Here is a 21,325-nt window from a genome sequence, read left to right as displayed (position 1 = left end):
CTAGGTCAACAGGAAAAGTCACCGGTCCACCAACATGTACCAAGCAGCCATAGTGGGCAGAGCCCTGGGGGTTAGGCTCCTGAGGAGATCCACAGTTTGGATAAGACAGCACTGGCCTCCAGGACCTGATGGTCAGTAATACTAACCACACCTCCTTACTCACCCAGCTGCCGGGGTCATTTCTATCTCCAGCACGTCACATATATTCCCTTCTCTACCCACACAGGATGGGCTGGACCCAATAGGATGGCCTGCCGCCACGAGTCTCTCCCCACTCCATGCCACCCTCCATATGGCCACCAAAGCGGTCTTCCTAAGGCCAGGGGGAGGCCACGTCAGCCCCTGCTTAATGAACCCCACTGGCTCCTTACCGCCTCCAGGGTCACCAGGGAGGACCTCTGGCAGCTAAGCTACCTCGCAAGCTGGCCCTTCCCACATTCCTGACCAGTCCTCAAAGACGGCTCTCTCTCCAGGGCTTCTGAGAGCTGTACATGAGTCTGTTCAGCGCTCTGTGTACCTCCCTCTCCATCGCCTACCTCAGAGCCTCTGCCTGGAATGGTCACCTCCTCACCTCACCCTTTGGAATCAAAACTCAGCCCAGTGGGGGTGGCTTCCACCCTCCCTCTCCAGATCACCTTGCACTAATTTTGTCCACAGTCTGGGCATACTGCAAACTTTAAAGCACTGTATGAATGTCGCTACTGTGACTGTTGCTATTAGCCACTGATCCATGCACAGGTGTGAGCTCTGGAGGCAGGCACTTCCCTGCATGGGGGCTGGGCACCGGGTCACTTGGAAAGCTGTGGAGGGCCCTCCTCAGCTGACCCCCAAAGCAGCCCTCCCACATCTATGCCCTCGGCCTGGACTCCTCTCTCCCCATGCTGAAGCCTCATCAGCTCACCAACACTCGCCCATCGACCACAGCCTCCCATCTCTTCATCAGGACCTGGCCCAACATGACGGCCCACTGCCTCCGCCCTCTCCTCAAGCTGCTAAAGGAAGATCTGCACTGGCTCCCTATCACCTACACCCAGATGTCCCTCCTCTCTGGGTTTTCAGAGCCTTTTATCCCTGTTTCCAAGCCCCACTTCAGCCTCCTCCTCTATGGGCCGCTGCTCCACGTCCCTGCGGCCCCCAGGCCTTGGGGGCCCTCTGTCCTCACCTCTGCCTCTCTTCTTTCAGGGCAAGTTCAAACCTCCCCTTCTTCATCCTTTGTCGGACCCCTGCCCCAAGCCCCAACATGTTTATTTTGCACTCATTCCGGACAGATTTATCCGGCTTGTACTGACATGTGTCTGTATTTTCTGCTCTACACGTTAAGAGCTGCCTGAGCCTGGGACTGGGTCTTTTTCACATCAGCACACCCACCACCTCACACATAGTAGGCATTTTAATGTGCTTTTTAACTGACTGCAAAGTGCTTGCTGTGTGTCAGGAGAAATGCAGCCTTAGATGGGAAATGGCCCCTGGCCTAAGGAAGCTCACAGTCTCAGGACAATTCATAAATTCTTCTTCATTACCTGCATTTAAATTAAAAAGCCAGTTATTCAAACCAAAGGCAGGGCCCCAGGGAGCCTGGGCAGGGCCAACACAAGCAGCCGTGTGGACGGAACCAAGAGGCAAGGTGGCCAAGGAGAGAGGGAGGTGAACCTGGAGAAAGGAGGTCATGGATTCAAATCCTGCCTCAGACACATCCTGGCAGGGGGCTCTTGGACAAGTCACTTGACCAAGGTGCCTGCCTTGGTTTCCCACTTTGTAAAAAGAGAGGGTGGGCCCCGATGGGCTTACCTTCAAGGCCGGCCCTTTCTCGCTGGCCCTCTCACTGGCCCGCTTCCCTTCCAGACCCAGCTGCACAAAGAGCTCCAGCAAGTTCATGAGCAGCTCGTCCACCAGGTGCTCGTCCTGGATGTTGGCAGCGATGTTGGCCAGCGCGTTGATCACGGCCAAGGAGCAGTGCCTGCGGAAGAGGAAGGACAGCCTGACGGGCAGCTCCCCACCTGGCCTGGCGCCTGCACCGAGGCAGGGAGCGCTCAGGAAGCACTGGCGGGGCCTGGCGGAGGGACAGGGCTGCTCTGGACGAGAAGTGGCTGCCTGGGGAGAGACCGGCCAGGGCCTCCAGCAGCCAGCCCCATGCCCCTGCAGGGGAATGCTCTCTGCCAGACCCTTCCCTTTACACAAGCTCTGGGGGATCCATCCGGGGAAAGGCCCAAAGGCAGCCTGGAGCGCACACTGTGACTGCAACGAGGAGCAAAGTGGATAGTGTGGCCGTCACAGAACCAAGCAGGAAAGACTGCTTAGGGCTGGCTTCATTCCTCTAGGCCCGCCTCGGGAAATATCAGGCCAGGCTACAGGGTTTTTAGCACTGCCATCCCTCAGGGTGACAAACGACCGTGGCCTGGTGGCCAGGGCCCAGCGCATTCCGGAGCTCGGCGCCTGCCCGGCTTCACCCAGAAGCTGGCGTTTCCAGAGGGAACAAGCACGCCAGACGCTGCCGTGGTCCCGGAAGGCTTCACGGCACTTGACATGCGTCCTCTCATCCTAAACCACGACAGCCCTGGGGAGGAGCACCTGTCACCCCCATTTTATAGAAGGACAAGCGAGGGCCGAAAGCAGTGGGGCGGTTTGTCCCTGCTCCGAGGCAGGCTGACCCCAGTGTCCGTCCTCACTGCGTCTTCCATTGTACGAGACACTTTGTTCTATGGCCGGCCCCGTGGAGGAGCGGGAGGATGGCCTGTGGGCCCGTATTCCTCTGTGAACCTCAGCGCCTCATCCACAAAATGGGGGAAGGTGGCACAACACAGGCTACTGAGAGCCCAGGATGCCCCACGTGTGACTGCCCCCTGGCACCAACCGGCCGCGGCCGAGCAGCCCGGGCAGTGGGACTGGAGGAGAAAGTAACAGCCTTTCTGGCAGAGTGGTGGGCCCACGAGAGGGCTCCTGCTGACAAGACGGCCACAGCACAACAGGACAGGCTCCAGGGCCCGCCTTGGTCCTCTCCTTCCCCACCCTGCTCAGCCTCTGCCTGGGCCCCTAGGGATATATGAGGACAGAGCAAAGGGAAAGAAGGAAGGCAGGAGCTATTGGGATGGGGACGGGCCAGGCCAGGGGCCACACCCCACCCCCTGCAGGGACCCTCAGGTCACTTCGGCACCACCTGCCTACCTACGGAGGGGCAGATCACTCAATCTTAGGGGATTCAGCGGCTAATCTACAGTCAGGCACCCAGAAGCGCTGGCGGGGCCACACGAGGCTAGGCACAGGGTACAAAGACAACAAATAAAGAGGCAGCCTCTGATCTGGGGTAGTCGGGCAGCAGAAGAGGGAGGCGCCTGATGTTATATATGGGGGGCTGCATGTAGGAGGCAGTGCTCAGGGGGAGCCGAGCTCTGGAGGAGGCTGGGGATGCCAGGAGGTAGGAGTGAGCAGGGAGGAGGGAATGCTGAATGGGAAGGAGGGCTTTGGGACGTGGGGGCCCTGGGGGAGATGAGAGCGCGAGGGGAGGACCCTGCTTCTGAACTACCAAAGGACGTGCGCCACTCAGTTCTGGGGGCTCCATCCCCCAACAGCCGCTTCCAGGGCCCCATCTAACCCCCCACAGAACCTTCCAGGCTGTACCTGTAGCCGTGATCCTTGTGGTCTTTGGTGGCCGAATACACCACGGAACTGGCTTTGACGCTGATCTGCTGGAAGAGGTTCCACACCTCCTGGTAAATGTATTGCTGAAAGAAAACATTTTCCCTAAGTCACTGGCCCCTTCCCAAAGTGCCCTGAGCCGCCCCTGGGTGCAGACCCAGACCCAGGCACCACCTACAGGACCCTGCCTTTCTCAGAGGGTCCAGGACCTAACCAGGGAAACGGGGACTTGCAGCTCCCACAGGCCACACCAGGAAAGCAAATGCTCGGACGGCTCCTGCCTGTCTGGGCCTCGTGTCCATCACCAAACGTGCCCAGTGCCCAAGGGCGACCACAGGGGGATGACTTCTGTGGCCACAGCAACTCTGGGGCAATCTGCTAAGAGGCTGAGATTTGCACCAGCAGAGGTTGGGTGCGCTCCCTGGAGGGCTTCAGGCAAAGGATGGATGGCCAATCTCTGAACATGCTGAAGGGAGGATTTCCTGACTGGGGCCGCTTCCACCTCTGAGACCGTTTAAATTTGGTGGGTCAAATCCTTCCAGTGCTATCCACACGGCCCAGGGGATTCGCTGAAAGCTGCTTCTCCTCTCTCAAACCTCACCAGCAGGGGGCGCTCGCCCAGCAAGCAGCCCCTCTGCTTCCTCCCAGACGCTGGCTTGATGTCAGCTCCCTCCGCCTCCCCCTTCTCTCACGTGGATGAAGGACTGGAAGGCCAGAGGGGCTGGGGATGAGGCAGCAGGGACACAGCCAGAAGCCAGGCTCCCCAGCCTGGCTCCGGGGCCTCGTCTTTGTGACTTAGCGTGGGGGGTCCGGGGAGCGGCCCGGCTCTCGGCTGCTTACATTGCCAGTGATCACCAGGCAGCCCAGCTGGTCGATGACGAGCACGTCGAGCGGAGACGGAGGCTGGCAGAACTTCTGCTGCAGGATCTGCAGGATGGGTTCCATGACTTTGGGGGTGTCCCTGAGCGCCACCGCAATGTGCCCCAGCGCCCGGATGGTGTGGTCCGGAATCAAGTGAGCATCCCTGGGGGCAAAGGCCAAACACTCAGCACCCGGCAGCGGTGGAGGCCCCGCGTCCATTCACCAAGCACCTACTGTGTGTCCCTGCCCTCGGGGAGCTTACGTTCATCTTCGCTTCTCAATCCTGCCAACTGACTTGGAGGAAAAACTCTCCAAATGACAGAGAAGCCACTTTCTGAGTCGGAAAGGGCGGGGTCCCAGGGGGTCCCCTCTAGGACACTCCTAGCCATTACCACCGCCACGTCATCGCCCTCACTGGACGACGCACCAGGGAGACATTCACAATGCAGACTGTTTTACAGATGAGGAACCCAAGACCTGCCTCCAGAAGAGACGATGACGTTCTGGGCGCCCCAGGCCCCCTCCCCAGCCCACCACTAACACCCAGAAACAGGCCTCACTTGTCACTCTCCTGCGAGATGTAGAGCCTGTTGGAGAGGCTGGCCAGGAAGGCCTCCACGATCACGGGATCGATTGTCAGACCAGCCTTCAGGCACCTGGAGAGACAAGGAAAGCCCCCCCCCCGGCCACCGTGATGAAAAGGCCGGGAGGAGGCGCCCTGGAGGTGGGTGGGCACAGCTCCGCGCCGCTCACCTGCAGATGTTGTCGATGGCGATGTCCCGGAGCTGCTCGTACATGGACGGCTGGCTCTTCTTCCCCGACATCACGTTCAGCGTGGGCTCCGCGTGCTCGTTGGTGACGCTGATTTTGATGTCGTTGCCGCCAACTAAAGGCAAACGCGGGCACAGACACACACACAGTTTGATGGCGCCTGCGTGGCCCCCGCTCTGGTTTTCACAGTCACCCCAACCTTTCCCTTGGACAGAGAGAGGAAGGCACAGTTGCCGGGCTGACAGCGCCTCCAACACAAAGGAATCCAGGGCAGCATGAGAAGACGTGAATGCGAGGGAGCGCACAGTAGGCAGAACCAGAGAAGGCCCAGGCCTGGGGCAGGACGGCTGAACCCTGGGCTACTCTAACGGCTCAGCATGGCCTGAGGGACGGCTTTTCTTCCCTTTTATTTCCACTCTTTATCATAAGACACGCAGTGGGAAACATTGCTGATGTAAAAACAACCAATACCAGTAAAAAGGTATTAAAGGCAAGGCCGCCTCTGGACTTGCACGTGCCACGGTAAAGGCAATAACTTCTGAATCAACAGCTGGTGAACACATGCTTCCTGAGCACCTACAACAGCGCAGGGCGCAGACCCACATGCCACAGGGGACATGCTGCATGCGGCCTCCCCCCAGCGCACTCGACGTTCTGGACAGAATCCCTTTGAAGCCTCCTGAAGACCTGGTCAGGGAACAACCTGGCCAAGGTCAAAGAGCCAGGGTGGCTGGAGCCCCGCCTAAAACGCAGGCCTCCAGGGCAGCCTGGGGCACAGGCACCGCCCTCCCAAGGTGCAGACAGGAGCACAGCATGGGGCTATCACTGAGGGACCATCATCCTGAGAGCTGACAGAGACCACCACGGCCACCCTGGGGGGAGGGCAAACTGAGGCTCAGAACAGAGAAGTCCCAAAGCTGGTTCCTAGGAAGCCTGCTGTCTCAAAAACCGGGGCCCCATGGGGGGGGGACTGGCACGTGTATGGAGGGAGCAAGCATTTACGAAGCGTTATTCACTGTGCTCCAGGCGCCGTGCAATACTGTCTCACTGGGTTCTCCTGACAACACAGTGAAGCAGGCGTGATGCCCCTCTGAGGCCCAGCCCCCTGCCCTGCCGGCAGACCAAGCGTGCACACGCCGCGGGCCGTGGTACCTGCGTGGTACTGGCTGTGGTACTTGTACAACTTGATCAGCACTGGGGACGGGATGACGAGGAAGTCCCGCAAAGACGGGGTCACCGAATGAACCACCACCGGGAACCGTTCACACAGGCGCCCAAGGCCCTATGAGACAGAGGGGTCGTGGTCAGCCGGGGGGGCAGGGCCAGGGCTCAAGGAGGAGCCCCTGGACTGCGGAGTGACAAGGGAAGGGACTCTGGGGAGAGCAGCGCTCAGCAGAGGACGGGGTCAGCGCATGCCCCTGCTCCGAGGCCTTCCCAGGCACCAGCTGTGGGGGCTCATGAGCCCTCCAGCATGATCCCTGGCAGGCAGCAGCAGGGCCTCTGCGGCCTGACAAGGCTGCCCGGCAGAATGTTGGCAGACGCCCCCTCTCCCTGAGGAGCCACCCCGGGCTTTGAGGACGTGCTGGAGAGAGGGCTATCAGGCACCCAGAAGGAGGTCTCCGGAGGGAAGCCTCCCGATGCTGGCCAGCGGTGATTCAGCACCTACCGTGAGCCAGGCCAAGCACTGGGGATACAAAGGAAGGCAAGCAGCAGGCCCTGCCTCAGACAGAAGGTGGGGCAGAGCCGAGGCCCGAAGCCACAAGGCAGAGGTGCCTTCCCTGGTGGGACAGCAGAGCCTTGGGAGGCGTGGGTGTCCCCAGGGAACACGGGAGGGCAGGAGCTGCCCTGGCCCCAGAGTTCAGCGGCCTAAGGACACCTGTGGACCCCAGGGCGGGATTCTGGCTGCTCTTGGCCCGCAGGGAGACTGACCTGCAGGCAGCAGATGAGCAGGGGTAAGTGAGCGATGATCACTTTGCTGGAGGTCTTGGACTGCAGCTTCTCGGACAGCTTGAGGCAGAGGTTTTCTGCTCCTGGAAAGTCAGAGAAGGAAAAGGAGAAACCCGTGAGGTCCCGCGGTACGTCCACAGAGGCCCCTGCTCCAGACGGCGGCCCAGCACCAGGGATGGAGGCCTGGGCCTGTGGCGTGAAGGACAGCTCCTTGGAGCAGGACCTCAGGACCCTCGAGTCCCAGAGACCTCCGCAGCCCTATGGTCCAGCCCCGTTCCCAGAACATACCCAGCAAGTAGTCACTCTGCCCGGCACACTCAGAAATAAGAATGCATTTTACATAAGTGTCTTCCCTTCCCTTTGACGCTCCGAGCCAAGGGTGCACGATCCACACCATTCCATCTCTCCCCATTCCCCCTGGCAGGCCACAGCCTCCACAGATACCGGAGCTAACCCACACCTAAACAGTAAGGCTGGACTCCACGTAACCCTGGCTCAAGACAAGCCAGCGGCTCCCGGGGGCAGCCACGGTTTTGGGAGCATGTCTGGCCTTGGAGTCAAGAAGACCGAGTGCAAATCTGCCCTCAGACATTCAGTAGCTGGGAGTCCGTGGGCAAGTCACTATACCGCTCTGCCTCAGGGATCTCATGTATAAAATGAGGGTAACAGCACCCCTCCCTGCAGGGATAATAACGGTGAAGTGCTCTGCACCTCCAAGTGCTCCATAATGTCACTGTTTTCGTTTGTATCCAAAGCAGAGCCAGAAGGGTGGAGGCCGTGGTGAGTGCCGGGCTACCCTGGGCCCCAGCCATACCACGAGGGAGTCAGGGAAGAGAAGGCTGAGGGGGTTCCGGGCACGGTCTTCATAAATACAGAGACTGCCCCGTGGTCTCATGGTGCCTCGCCCTCCAAGCTGAGCCTGAGCGCCACAGAAATGGCCTGGGCTGGGAGGGGGGAGCCGGACCCTTCCAGCTCTCCAGCTTCACGCCTCAGGCGCAGCAATGAGGCTGAGGGCCGCAAAATGGCCCCGGAGGGCCTCGCCTCCACAGACAGCACTGAGGAGGCTGCCCGCCTCTGGGTGGTTTAGTTTGGCTGAATTCTTTTATGTGACTACAAAGGACGGCTCTCTCTGAGGGGGAAGGAGGGTATGCTGCGAAAAACCAAATCAATTGAAATGTAAAGTTTTCAACTCTTCAATACTGGACTTGAGCTCAGGGTTACTCTGTCTGCTAAATGGGTGTAAAGGAAGGGAGGGAATAAGCACCAAGCGCCTACTACACACCAGGCACTGGTTAAGCACTTTGGGGGGGGGCACTTGGGGTTAAGTGACTTGCCCAGGGTCACACAGCTAGTTAAGTGTCAAGTATCTGAGGCCGGATTTGAACTCAGGTCTTCCTGCCTCCAGGGCCGGTGCTCTATCCACGGTGCTTCTTAGCTGCCCCTACAGTGTGGTTTTTAAAGAAGGTTTTCTGCTGCTTTATCTGACCTCAGGCTCAAGGTCACGAGACTCAGCAGAGGCGGCCCCAGCGCTAACACGCGCTCAGCAGCAGCGCCAACAGACAGGTCTGTGCCCCCGGGTTGGGGCTCAGACAGCAGAGCGCAGGCCTGAAGAAGTGGCTGGGAGCCAGATGTGCCAGGCCAGGGGAAGCCCGGGCAGGAGGGCGCCTGTATCAGGAGCCCAGACTGGGCCGCCTCGAGGCCCCCCGCGGCTCGGCGTTCGCCCCCTGCCAGGCTCAGCAGGAGCCCGCTGGTGCCCCAGCACCATCAGACAACATCGGATGATCATCCAGCACTTTCCACTTCCGGGCCCGCTGGGTGTCCTCCTTCCCCCATGGTGGACTCCCTTCCTTCCCCAAGTCGGGCTCATCCTCCTGGGCCAGCTCAAATGTCTTTGGCTCTGGGGATCACCCACATGCCTCCGTCATCCCTCCCCGAACGGGGAGGTCATCCTTCCACCTCGAATCCCCCCAGCACCCACTGCTAATGGTGGGAGCACGAGCGGCACGCTGCTGCTACTATGAGAACTCTGATACGGAGGAAGCTTATCTTCAATCCCGCCTCGGCGCCCTCCAAAGGACACAGGCCCGTCTGGCCCTGTCTGCCCAGAGTGAGCACTCATCCACCTGGTCCTGAATGCACAGCTCAAACAAAGGCTTTCAACCATCCAATGTCAGAGCCCTGCACTCTGCTGCTGACAGCACGGCCGTGCGGGCAGTGAGGAGCAGAACCTTAGCTCCATGGAGACTCAAGAGGAGCTTGGCACCTGATTCAGTCCGCCAGGAAGCTCAGCAGCCTGACAGTAGATGGAACGCCAGGACTGGAGTCAGGGAGACCTGACTTCAAATCCAGCCTCAGACACTTCCTAGCTGAGTGATCCTGGCTCTGTCCCTTAGCCTCTTCCTGCCTCAGTTTCCCCATCTGTAAGACGAGGATAATAACAGCACCTCCCTCCCAGGGCCCAGCACACAGCAGGCAGCACACCCGAGCTCCTTCCCTTCCCTACCACAGAGGCTGCCTAGAACACCACTAACAAGCGGAAGGAGGGAGGGCTCCCCAATCATGGCAGAGGGGTCCCCCTCCCCATCAGGGCCACCCTAACAGGCTGTGGTGCTGCCCTGGAGGGCCACGCAGAGCAAGGCTCCAAGAGAACTGGCGCCAGCTCTCTGAGCCCACCCAGGCTGCTCTCCCCACACAGCCGGGCCCTGCCAGGGCCCTGGCCTCAACTCGGTCACTCCCATCGCAGGCAGAGGCCGAGAGAAGTCATGCTTCTACGCAATCCTGTCTGGCCTCGGGGGCAGCTTTCCTGCGCCCACCAAGGGCCGGGTGCAGGCCTGAGGCTCCAGCAGCTGCAAACAAGTATCAGCACCTCCAGACAGCTGGGGGAAACGGTGCCCGAGGGAGTCCGAAGGGCCACACGCCATCTCTGTGACCTCAAGTTCCCTACTTAAAGGGGAGAGAGCCGCCACCCCACACTGCGACTCTGCTGGCCCCACTGGCCCCTTTCCACTGCATGGATGTGCCGACCAAACCCTCAGCCCAGAAGAGGAGCCCTGCCGCGGGAGAAAACACTTGCAGCTGGGGAGGCTTGGAGGAGAGGCGGGAGAGCATGGGCCATGTGTGGCGGCGGTGGGCAGTCCCACGAGGCTGCCATGTTGGGTAAGTGAAGAAGGATGGGAGGGGAATGGGAAGGAGTCCAGTTTGAACGCCAGGGCAAACGAAAGGAACCATATGACCTAGGGCCAGGTGGTGTCTGACTTTGAAGGGCCCCGAAGGGCAGGAAAGGCACGGGGTTTTCCCATCTGGCTCCCAGCCCCACCCCACCCCATGGACATGTGTGCACACGCGCGCGCGCGCACACACACGCGCGCACACACACACACACACACACACACACACACACACACACACACACACACACACACACACACACCTTGCTCATCCTTCACGGCCCACACCATGAGGTCCACACAGGCTGCGTTGGCCTGGCAGCGAAGCTTCAAGGGGCTGAGTTCACTTGGGATGCGATCGACATCATGCAGGATTTTCTGCAGCTCAGCCTGGCTAATGTTGAACTGCTCCAGCACAAAGTCATGGACTTCCTTCACGAAGGACATCGGGAGGTCTGGAAAGAGTGAGAAGCAGAGCGCCTGCATCAGGCCAAAGGTAGTGAGACGACGGTGCCCAGTGTCACGGTCACGCTCGAGGCCTGACTGCCCACTCTTAAGCAACAAGGAAGCATTAGAACCAGGAATCTGAAGTCCAGAACACTTGTCTGGCCTCCATACAGCCTCTGAGTCCATACTCAGACTGGCTGTCCTGACCCCAGGAAGCTGCCTAGGGAGGGGACAAACCCAGCAGCATGAGGCAGCAATGTTGAACACTGTCACCATGCTGAAATCTGAACTTCCTGAAACAGGCTCCCTGGGAAGAGATGCAGTTGGGTGAGGCTACAGTCCCCGGGGGCAGCGGGTCACAGGCCCTTAGGTGACCCAGCACAGGTGGGCTGGCAAGCAGAAAGCCCTGGGGTCTGCAGACTCCCAGTCCTCCACGCTGACATCAAGTGGGGAGAAGGCAGGCACCCTGAAAACAGGTCTGAACAGAGAAGACAGCACAGGGACAAGAGGGAGCTGGAGGATCCTGAGCCTCATTCTCTGCTACGGTCCCCGGCAATGCCCCCACTGGCACGGTGGCCGTCTGGCCAGCCTGCCACGGCTCAGAGGCCTCTGGGATGGCCCTCACGGCAAGCCTGGGGCCTCTGCAGAGAAATGCCAGAGAGCAGAGAGGCCGTCAGGTACCCGACTAACACAGCCCTGGCCGGCCCTGCCCAGAACTGCAGCTGAGGGCAGAGCCATCCAAAGGATGCCAGGGAGGAGTGAGTGCGGTAAAGACTGCATGGCCGCGGTGGGTGCTCTTAGCAACAATGCTGACCAGACCATTCCGTCACTCCATGGGAGGCAGAGCAAGGGAAGAGACCCTGGGGGGAGGCCAGAGGCCAATGTCCAGCAGGTCCCAGGGGATTCGGAGCCCAAAGGGGCCAGGAAGGCCAGCTCCTCACGCCCCCCCCTCTTCTTTCACAGCTCACTGCCTGTGAGAGCTGGAGCTGAGGGGATGTTCAAAGGGGTCCAGGACGAGCCCTTCCCCTGGTGGAGGGAGTGCCCATTGGCCCGCTCAGCTACACAGACTGTCCCACGGGGCTACAGCCACCCCAGCCACGTAACTGACATGGGACGGGCCTGAGCCCAGGGCTCACCAGAAATGGAGAAAATGTGGCAGCCGATAACAATTTTTCAAGAGCCAGACTTTCCTGTTCTAAGCTTACGGCGGAACAGAATTGGACAAAAAAGGGGACACAAGAGAAGCTTCCTGGGCCTCAACACAACTGACCCAGCAACAGCCCCAAAGCATCCCTTTGGTGACAAAAATCCAAATGTTCTTTACTGCATGTCTAATAGTCGCAGGAGGCTGCTAGGCGGCGCCGTAGTGCCTTGGGCCTGGAGTCAGGAAGACCTGAGTTCAAGTCTAGCCTCAGACACTTACTAGCCAGGTGACCCTGGGCAAGTCACTCGACCCTGCATGCCTCAGTTTCCTCATCTGTAAAACGAGCTGGAGAAGGAAGTGGCCAAGCACTCCAGCATCTCTGCCAACAAAATCCCAAATGGGGTCACAAACAGCCGGGCAAGACTGAAACAACTAAAAACAATAGTCACAGGATGGTTGCTGACCCTTTAGGAAAGGCAGAGGAAGCCGGGATGCTCCCAGGCTGCCTTCACTCCTTTTGACCATGACCACTGACCCTGCCTGAGGGGGAGAGTTTTGGGCAAAGCACCAGACAGAACCTGTGCTCTGGGCCTCGTGGAAAAGGAGAGGGCCCCCATCAGCAGGCACACCTGGTCCCCAGTGAGGAGGGCTGGAGGGCACGGCAGCCTTCGTCACCTTCTCGAGAGGTCTCTGAGCATGGCAAGTGGGGCAGGGATACAACCCTCGGGTGTGTGGGACAGCGAGCTGGACCAGGGGCCTCATGGAAGGAGCCCTGAACCAGAGTCAGAGGCCCAGAACAAGCCTGGGTGAGTCGCTTAATTCTCTGGGCTCCTCCCAGTGTCCACCACTCCTCTGAAAGATACCCGTGGGTACTGAGGATGGTGCAAGGTCTGTGAATGGAGACCAGGGTCGGTTCTGGGCACAACAGTTTAGAACAGACAGAGGTCACTGAGAGAGTACCCAGAGCAACGAAGGTGACCAGACGTGAGAAGGGCCCTCCGTCCGTGAGGCCTGGCTACAGGAAGTGGGGATGTTTCACCTCAACAGCAAAGCCACGAGACAGCCTCCCAGCACTTGATAATTGGTCCTGCGCAGGGGTGGCAAGGGCCTGGTGGGCACCATGAGGAAGAAGCTGGTGAGGTGGGCCCTAAGTGCAGCGGGAGGTCACTCCTCTCCCTGAGGGTCAGCGAACTGAGGCTCCACAGTGGCTGGTCTGGTCAGGCTGCAGAAGTGGGCTGGGCTGGGCTGTGCGGCCACCAAAGCCTCAGGCCACCCTGCCTGGACACGCTCTCAGCAACCCCTGGTCCTGGAAGGCAGCCCTGGCATCCCCTCCTCAGGGACTGGGCTCATTAACCATGGGAGCCCCTCTATGTGCCACCGTCACTCACCCTTCATGTAGTACAACGTGTCTCTCAGCATTTTGAACATGGTGACGTAGAGAGGATCACTGAAGGTGGAGTAGTACAGATCGATGTTGGGGTTAGCCTGAAAGAAGACACAGAGATGTTACAGAGGAAAAGAAGCTGGCCCTCCTTCCCTCAGGGGCTGGGCAGGCAGCTCCTCTTGCTCTGGCCTCCGCATCACCACGTGCCCGCAGGCGGATGCCGCCGGAGCCACAACGGAGGATTCACCGGCCCAGGACACGGCTGGCGCCTTCCCACACACCGTCCATCAATCCTGCCTGACCACTGAGGGGCTGAGGGCCCCTGGTCTGACCTTCCTTTTCCTTCCTCAGACCTGGAGGACCCTCTGATGGCCTGCTCCAAATGGAGCAGCAGAGAAGGGCCCTGGGGTCCATCACACACCAGCTACTGGCTGGGTCAGGACTCAGGGAAAATGGTGACCTCTGGAACCTGTGGCCAGAGGAGGCATGTATGGAAAGAACCTGGCATGCCTGGAAGCACCACCCATGTCTCCTCTCCTGGCACAGGCCAGGCACTGTGAGGCACACACACAGAGACCAGGCCTGAGCTCAGGGAGCTGACATTAGATGAGAAACAAGAGTGAGCCAGACTGCTCCTATTAGCTGCTGCTTTTCTACACACCCCACCATGCTCAGTGGTCCCCATCTGGTTCAGCAAAGCATGAGTGAGGGCTCCTGAAGAAGCACACGCGGAATGTCGCTTTCTCCTCTGCTCAGTCCCGGGCAGGACCTGTGAGCCTGGCCTCTTGCAAAGGAGGCCTTGCCCAGGCACCCGCCTGTCACTTCCTGCCAGCTTCGAATGTCATCCCTTCTTCAGACCTTGTACAGCCTCAGTACTGATCCCTAGGGGTAAGGGTTCCCCCACTCTAGAACGTGAGCCTTGGCACACGAATTCCCTGACTCAGCTTGCTGACTGGTACCATTCCTATTACAGGCCACCCCAGATGGGATTCTAATGACTTACTCTGCCCATTATCCTCCACTAGTTAAGACAAAAACAGGTAACAAATCACACGCTTCAAGCTCATTAAAAGAAACAAATGTCCCCGTATCCCAGGCTCTTTCCTCACACAGCCAGGAAGAATGCGTGCCGTTGGAAAGGCTGCCGGCTGACTGCTAGAAAAAACATCCCTTCTGACACTCTGACAGAGACCCTCCTTGTGGCCAGCGAGAAATTCTGAAGCCCAGGAGATGCCTGTCTTACACAGGGAGCAGCTAAATAGACAGAAGTCTGGAGACAGGTTCTCTAACTGTTCAGACTCTACCTGGAATTCAGTGTGACCTTGGACAAGTCACCTTGTCCCTGAGTCGATCCCATGTTCCCAAGCAGCAAAATGAGCAAGATGGTCTAGAGAGAACTAATATTCTAAGGTCCATGTTCTAAGGCCCCTCCCAGCCCTGACATCCCCTGGTCTGTGGCCCCTCCCAGCCCTGACATCCCCCAGTCTGTGGCCCCTCTCAGCCCTGACATCCCCCGGTCTGTGGCCCCTCCCAGCTCCAAACACACACATATGCCCCCCACCTCCGTGACAGCAGTCACAGCCGCATCCAAGGCTTTGAGAACAGGCTCCTCCACTATCTTCTTCACCTACCAAAGAAACAAAGGAAAAAACCAGCAGGTCAAACAAAAGCCAGGGTTGGCACAGAATGTCAATGGTTACCATCCGCAGAGCCAGCAGACAGTGCCACCAACAGCCGGGGCACGTCATCTGGAAGGGTCTGCTCCAATCCCACCACCGCGCAGAGAGGAGGGCCGACACAAAGGGGATTCCCGGCACAGGCTGACAGAGGCTCACGGAGCCCCAGAGCGGGTGAGCAGGGCACCCTGGGAAGCCCTCTGTCGGGACCCTGGGGAAGCGCCCAAGAGGCCGGGCCCCACACCTGGGGCACTCGCCACAGGGGGCTCTGCGAGCAACTGCTTGTGCATACAGTTTTCTGCAAGTGTGTCACCTCCATCGTTTTCCTTCCTACTCACGATGGGCATTTCAAGGTCTAAACTATTAAGAGATGACACACAATAAATGACATACTGACTCTCGGGAGAAAAATGAAATTAGTTATAAGAAAACTTCAATGCTAAAAGTGAGACGCAGATCTAAATGCAGAAATTCACTTTCTCCTGAGACAGTGTGTTGCAATGACTCAAGGAACTTCAAGCACATCCTGAGGATAAGACTCAGACCGTGGAAAGGTGCCTCTCTGACACTCAGAGCTGTCCAACAATGTGTGGGCTGCCTGCCGAGGCTTCATTCTCTGTCCCTCGGGGGGGGGCTGCCGGTCTGGGACGATGAAGAGCAGACACACACAGTGGGTGAGAGGACCGCAGCACCCCTCCCAACTCCAAGCTCCAAGGATGTACGGGGAGAAGGGAGGAGCCCCATCAGCATCTCGAGCTTCTGTGATTCACCTCCCACTTCCCTCACTCTTTTTTTATCAAGGAACAAGAGATCAAACTCTAAGTGCCGAACATCCCAAACACCCTTGTTTCTTTACATGGGTGTGTATTAAAAATAAACTTCAGGATATAAAAAGAGTTTCTAACACTTGGGGGGGGAAACCTGACATATACGGGGCAGTGTCCACTTTCCCCTAGCAATGCCTTAGGGTCCCGTCACTGAGGAGTGACAGCTATCCACTCTCCTCCAAAGCTGTCGGCAGCCCCAGGAGGGGAAGGCAAATTCATCATGCCCGCCTCCCTCCTGCCTTCTCCCCAGGGTGAGTCTCTACAAAATGCTGCATTTCAAACAGCTTTTAAAAAAGTAACAAGCATTTGCTAAGCACTTACTGGGTGCCATCTCTGCTGAGCAGAGAAGGCGTCCCTGCCCTAAAGGGGCTTCCACTCTAACGGAAGAAGAGGACATACAAGAGGGAGACGAAAGGTAGGCAGGCAGGGTGGAGGGTGTGCCCGGGGCCCATGGGAGAAGGGCCCGGGAAAGCCACAAGGGTCCCAGGCACTGAGGGAAATCCTAGGATGTGAAAGCCGCCAAGGCTAGGCATTACGGTCCAGAAAGTCAGAAGCCGAGCACTGCTGTCTGAAATGAGGGCTTTCTGGTCTTGCAGGGGCCTCCCCAGTGCCGGGCAGCACACGCGGAGCAAGGAAGGAGTCTACCAGTGGCCTCTCTGCAATTTTCCCTCTGTTCAGGCACAGTTCCCAGCCTGGAGATTCCAGAGTAAGAAGGGGATGGGCCCATGCTGACCCTAGTGTGCTGCAGGGGGCCCACCTGGGGGTCTGCAGGGCCGGAAACTGGCCCAGCTAGCCATAGTGTGACCTCTGACAAGGGCCTAAAGGAATGTACTTCTCTCTCTGGAAGCCATCCGGTCTGACTCGGCGCTGCAGAACCAGTGCAGGTCACAGAAGGAAAACACAACGTCATTCTGATGAGCAGGAAAGGTTCATCAGCAAGGGGGCAGCTGAGCCGAGAGGACAGGCCGGAGGGGAGGGACAGGGAGGGGCACAACACTGGCGTAAAGGCTGGGCGGGGCTCCCCAGGCTAGTGGGGAGAAGAGACAGGATGACCCAGAGCCGCCCAATGAGGCTAAAGCATCAAGTCCCTGAAACACATGAGAGGGGAGAGGCTGGAAGGGCACCAAGTTCCAGGGGCCCTGAATGCCAGGCCAAGGTGCGAGGTAGACGGGCAGAATCCTGCAGCACAAAGAAGTGGGGGCAGGGGGGTGGAACTGGGGAAAAAAGAGGAAGTCCTGTTCAGCTGCAGTGGCCGTGCTCAGGGAGGGGATGGCATGCACACACATGCCGAGGCTCCAGCTTCCTTTTGTGGGGGGTCTCCCTCACGGGGCTCAGCTCCTTAGGGGCAGATGCTGTTACTGCCTCTCTTTGTAGCCTCAGCACCAACAGGCGCTTAATAAATGCTTGTCAATGTACTAACAGAAGAGACAGTTTGGGGGCAGAATGCACAGGCCCAGGTAAAGTGACTGGCAGAGGAGAGGGAAGAAGAATCAAAGCAACCCCACGGCTCTGAACAAGGGGGCACCGTGACAGAGGTGGCAGCATCCGGGAGGAAGAGCAGAAGCCTGGTCTGAGCTGTGGCCCCACAGGCTGAGGTTTCCCAGCTCCCCTCACCCGACACTGCTGCCTTCCTCTGGGAACCGGGGCCATGGGCTCCTGGCTGGCCCCCCACAGAGCAGGGAGGGGCTCCATGGCACTTACCAAGGTGAGGAGGTCACGGAGCATTTCCAGGGGAACCTTGTACTCAGCAGAGCTGGTGCCAAGGATGAGTGGAGACACGGAGAAGCTGGAGCTAACTGTGAACAAGTAGCAGTCCGGCTCTAGGACATACCCCTCGGGAAACAGAGGCCCTGCGGAGGAGAACAAAGGCCAGCCCCTGATCAGCCCTCTCCCCAAGGCCCCTGCCTCTAGGCCAGGCCCAGGCCAGGCAGGCTGCCAAGGGGCATCTCTCAGACCCTCCCATGAGCAGACACTGTGCCAAGTACAGGAGATGATCCAGAGAAAGGCAAGACAAACCCAAGCCAAAAGGCCAGACCACCTCCAAAGAAATCACTGGTCAATGGCGGGGGAGGCAGCGTGCCCACAGGCTAACATTACAGGCAGGATATGGTGAAGGCCATCGAGGCCACCAAGAACATATTAGGCACTTCCCACGTGACAGGCAGGGAGCTAAGCTAAGCTAAGCGATAGTGCCTGGCCTCCTGGAGCAGGAGAGGACATACAGGGGAAGCAGAGCCAATAGGCATCAGGGTGCTGCTCTGGGGCCTGCCTCCAAGCGTGGCTTCTGGGCCTCAGGGGCATGGGAATGGTCTGGGGGAGAAGGGCACGGACATGTCATCTCAGACAGAAGTCATGACGGCAGGAAGGGGATGAGGAAAGGCTTCTTGCAGCACGGATCTGAACCCCGTGAAAACACATGGACTCGGAGCTGGACGCAGACCAGAAAGGGAACAGGAGCTGGGGGCTGGAGGGCATTAACAGCCTAACACGTCTTTCCCTTTGGGCCCCAGGTCACCAGAGCCACTGGAGTTTCCTAAAAGAGGGCAGGGTACGCGTTCAGAGCCACACTTTAGGAAGGCCAATCAGCACCGAGTAAAGGATGGACACCCAGCAGAAGCCTACTGCACTAGCGAGGCATAAGGTGCGGAGGGCTGCTCCCGGGAAGGAAGTGTCCAGAGAAGAGGGGGCTTATCAGAGAGATGTTCTGGAGGTAGACCCAACAAGCCCTGGCAAGTGCCTGGATATGGGCAATGACAGGGAGGAGTCCAGGACGACTCCTAGGGGTGAGCCTGGGGGCCGAGACAACAACAGGGAGGCAGGAAAGACAACGAGCCTCCTCTGGACCTGTCTTGCAGGTGTAAGGCTGGAGCCCGGCCCCAAAAGCAGAGGTGAGAAGCGTCTGCGTACAGCTGAGCACAGGTTCCATGGAGCTGGTGAGCTCTTGTCTAGAGGGAGCAGAACGGAGGGCCCAATGCAGAGTCCTGACTAGCAGACTGAGCCCTGCAGACACAGGGCTGAAGGTCAGCACGAAGCTGATACCAAGGAAGGGAGAGAGTGAAAGAACACTGGGCTGCCCTGGATGAAGTCACATCAACTGGCCCAGAGGAAGGAGACCCTCAGGCTCAGAAAGAAGGGGCAGACGCGACTGCCGGGCCACTTAATCGGTGATGTGTGAAGGATCGTGGAAAACAAGAGAGGCACCACAAGACGTGGGCAGCCCCGGGCCACGGTGGAGAGAGTGCCAGGAAGTCAGGAAATCCCCAGTTCAAAGCCAGCCTCAGAAACTGACTAGCTGTGTGACCCTGGGCAGGTCACCTCACCCGGCTGGCCACAGTTTGCTCAGCTGTAAAATGAGCTAGAGAAGGAAATGGCAGAGCACTCCAGTATCTGTGCCAAGAAAATCCCAGATGGGGTCACAAAGAGTCAAATAAGATGAAAAAGCGACTGAACAACCACCACCAGCAGCATGGAGGAGGACAAATGTCTTGCCTGTCAAAGACAAGAGAAGAGAACAGTCTGGCGGACTGGAGAAATGCCCCAAAGGACTGTGAAAGAGCTGGCTGGGAAACTGGAAAGACAAACAACCGTGAGGGACCTGGGCACTCGAGGCGGCGCGCTGACCAGCCACGCCTCGGGCTCCAGACTCACTCGGCTCCTTCAGGAAACCATCTTCCTTGACGACATGTATTTCTTATTTGGGATGTTTTTTCTTTCTTTTTCAAAAGGGCAGAAAGCGGGGGGGAGAGAAAGCTTATTTTCAATGATAGAAAAAAGTTAACTTCTTTAAAGAAATGGTTAGTGAAGGTGGTGCCCACCAGGCTGGGTTCATCAAGGACAGTTCACGCCAGGTTGAGCTCATCTCCTTTTTTGGAAAAATGACTAAACTTGCAGATAAAGAGGAATGCTGTGGAAAGGGTGGACTTGGATATTAGCAAAGCTTTGGAGAACATCATCTTGTAGAAGACGTGCAAGAGGCGACCACTCAGGAGTCGGACGCTGGCGGGACCACAGCCACTTAACAAAGATGTGGATGAAGACTTAGATGGAAGCCTCATCCATTTGGCAGATGACTCAAAGCCCGAAAGGGCATCTAACGTACCGGACAAGATCCATGCCGGAGCACTGGGCTAAATCTAAGATGCAACTCAATCAACAGGGATAAATATAGATCAAAAAATCAACTTCACAGGCATAAGAGGGGGGCAGAATAGATAAACAGAAGTTTTCCAGCAAAAGATTCGGGGTTTCTGGTAGACTACAAGCTCAGTATGTGCCAGCAGGGGGCGCAGCAGCCCAAAGACTATTGGCATCTGGGACTCCATTAGGAGAACAGGGAGGCGCCCTCCTCTGTCGGCCTGTCTGAGTCCTGGGTTCAGCTCTGGGCACTACAGGTAAGGAAGACCCTGGGAGCTGGAGAGTGTCCGGAGGAGGGCCAGCCGCCTGAACCGTGAAGGACCTCAACCTCTGTGCCTGGATCGCTCTGTCTCCTCCCAGCTCCTGCCCCCACATTAGGGACTTCCATAAACATCCTGACCTTCCCTCAGCACCCTAAACACACAGTTCCTCCCAAGAGTGCCTCCCGCCTCCCCCGACCTCAGCCACACACAGGCTCAGGCCTTTGATCCTGCCACCACGTCCACGTCCAAGAACTCTGAAATCCCCCAATCAGACCGGCAGCAATCGGCCTTTCATCTCTCCTCTGCCTTCTCTCCCACAATTCTACTCTTCACGCCGACTGTGATCTCCCTCCCTTGGGCTCTCTCCTCTTGTCGCCATCTTGCCTCCTCGGTAAACCAGTTTCACTCTCCACCGTCCTCTTCCCTCGAGTCCCTCCATACGCCCCCTTATCATATTCCCGACTGCACCCTGCCAAGGCTTACTCCCACCATCCACTGCCTCCCGAAGGTGGAGAAAGTCATGCAGCCGTCCCGACCAGGTCCATTACAAGTTTATGTCACACAGCATTGACTGGGCCCTCACTGGTGCTGGGCAATCTCACTCTACCCCCCTTACCAACTCCCTGTCGCGCCCTCCTCAGCAGCTCTTCCCAACCTTCTCATCTCTCCTCAAACTCGCCATGAGTCTTCTCCTTCACAGCCAAGATTCCAGCCATTCGCCGGGAGCCCCGCCTTTTCTGCTCTTCCTCATCTCCCAGCGCTCAGAAGCCTCCTGCCAGCTCCCTCACTCCTACCTCAGGATGAAGTAGCCTCACTCCTCACCAAGGCTAATCCCTTTACTTGTTCCATTGATGCCATTCTATCTTGTCTCCTCCGTCATCCCCACTGTTTCACTTATTTTCAGTCTCCTCTTCTCCACTGGCTCATTTCCTACTGCCTACAGACATGCTGGTGCATCCTGAAAAACCCCTCACTTGGTCCTTCCGGCCTTGCTAACTGTCATTCTAGATCTCTTCTGCCCTTTGTGGCCAAACTCCTGGAAAAGGCACCTCCTCTCGCTCTTGTGACCCT

The 21,325-nt window shown here is 58.1% G+C and overlaps 1 protein-coding gene across 1 annotated transcript in view; it reads right to left on the bottom strand.

Moving 5' to 3' along the window:
* Window positions 1-21,325, bottom strand: part of PI4KA (phosphatidylinositol 4-kinase alpha) — a 136,757-nt gene that overhangs the window by 83,099 nt on the left and 32,333 nt on the right. Inside the window, exons 8-18 of the mRNA XM_020996373.2 lie at window positions 17,559-17,707; window positions 14,916-14,981; window positions 13,359-13,455; window positions 10,643-10,834; window positions 7,195-7,295; window positions 6,418-6,547; window positions 5,248-5,380; window positions 5,055-5,150; window positions 4,474-4,657; window positions 3,616-3,719; window positions 1,789-1,957 (exon numbers count right to left, since the gene is read on the bottom strand). Of these exons, the coding sequence (XP_020852032.1) occupies window positions 1,789-1,957; window positions 3,616-3,719; window positions 4,474-4,657; window positions 5,055-5,150; window positions 5,248-5,380; window positions 6,418-6,547; window positions 7,195-7,295; window positions 10,643-10,834; window positions 13,359-13,455; window positions 14,916-14,981; window positions 17,559-17,707 (1,421 nt within the window). The remainder of the gene's footprint in view (window positions 1-1,788; window positions 1,958-3,615; window positions 3,720-4,473; window positions 4,658-5,054; window positions 5,151-5,247; window positions 5,381-6,417; window positions 6,548-7,194; window positions 7,296-10,642; window positions 10,835-13,358; window positions 13,456-14,915; window positions 14,982-17,558; window positions 17,708-21,325) is intronic.

This window comes from Phascolarctos cinereus, unplaced genomic scaffold (assembly GCF_003287225.1).
Source record: "Phascolarctos cinereus isolate Bilbo 61053 unplaced genomic scaffold, phaCin_HiC Scaffold_4;HRSCAF=312, whole genome shotgun sequence".
NCBI lineage: Eukaryota > Metazoa > Chordata > Mammalia > Diprotodontia > Phascolarctidae > Phascolarctos > Phascolarctos cinereus.
The sequence above is the reverse complement of the archived record's forward strand: the minus strand, read 5'-3'. Positions and strand labels throughout refer to the sequence as shown.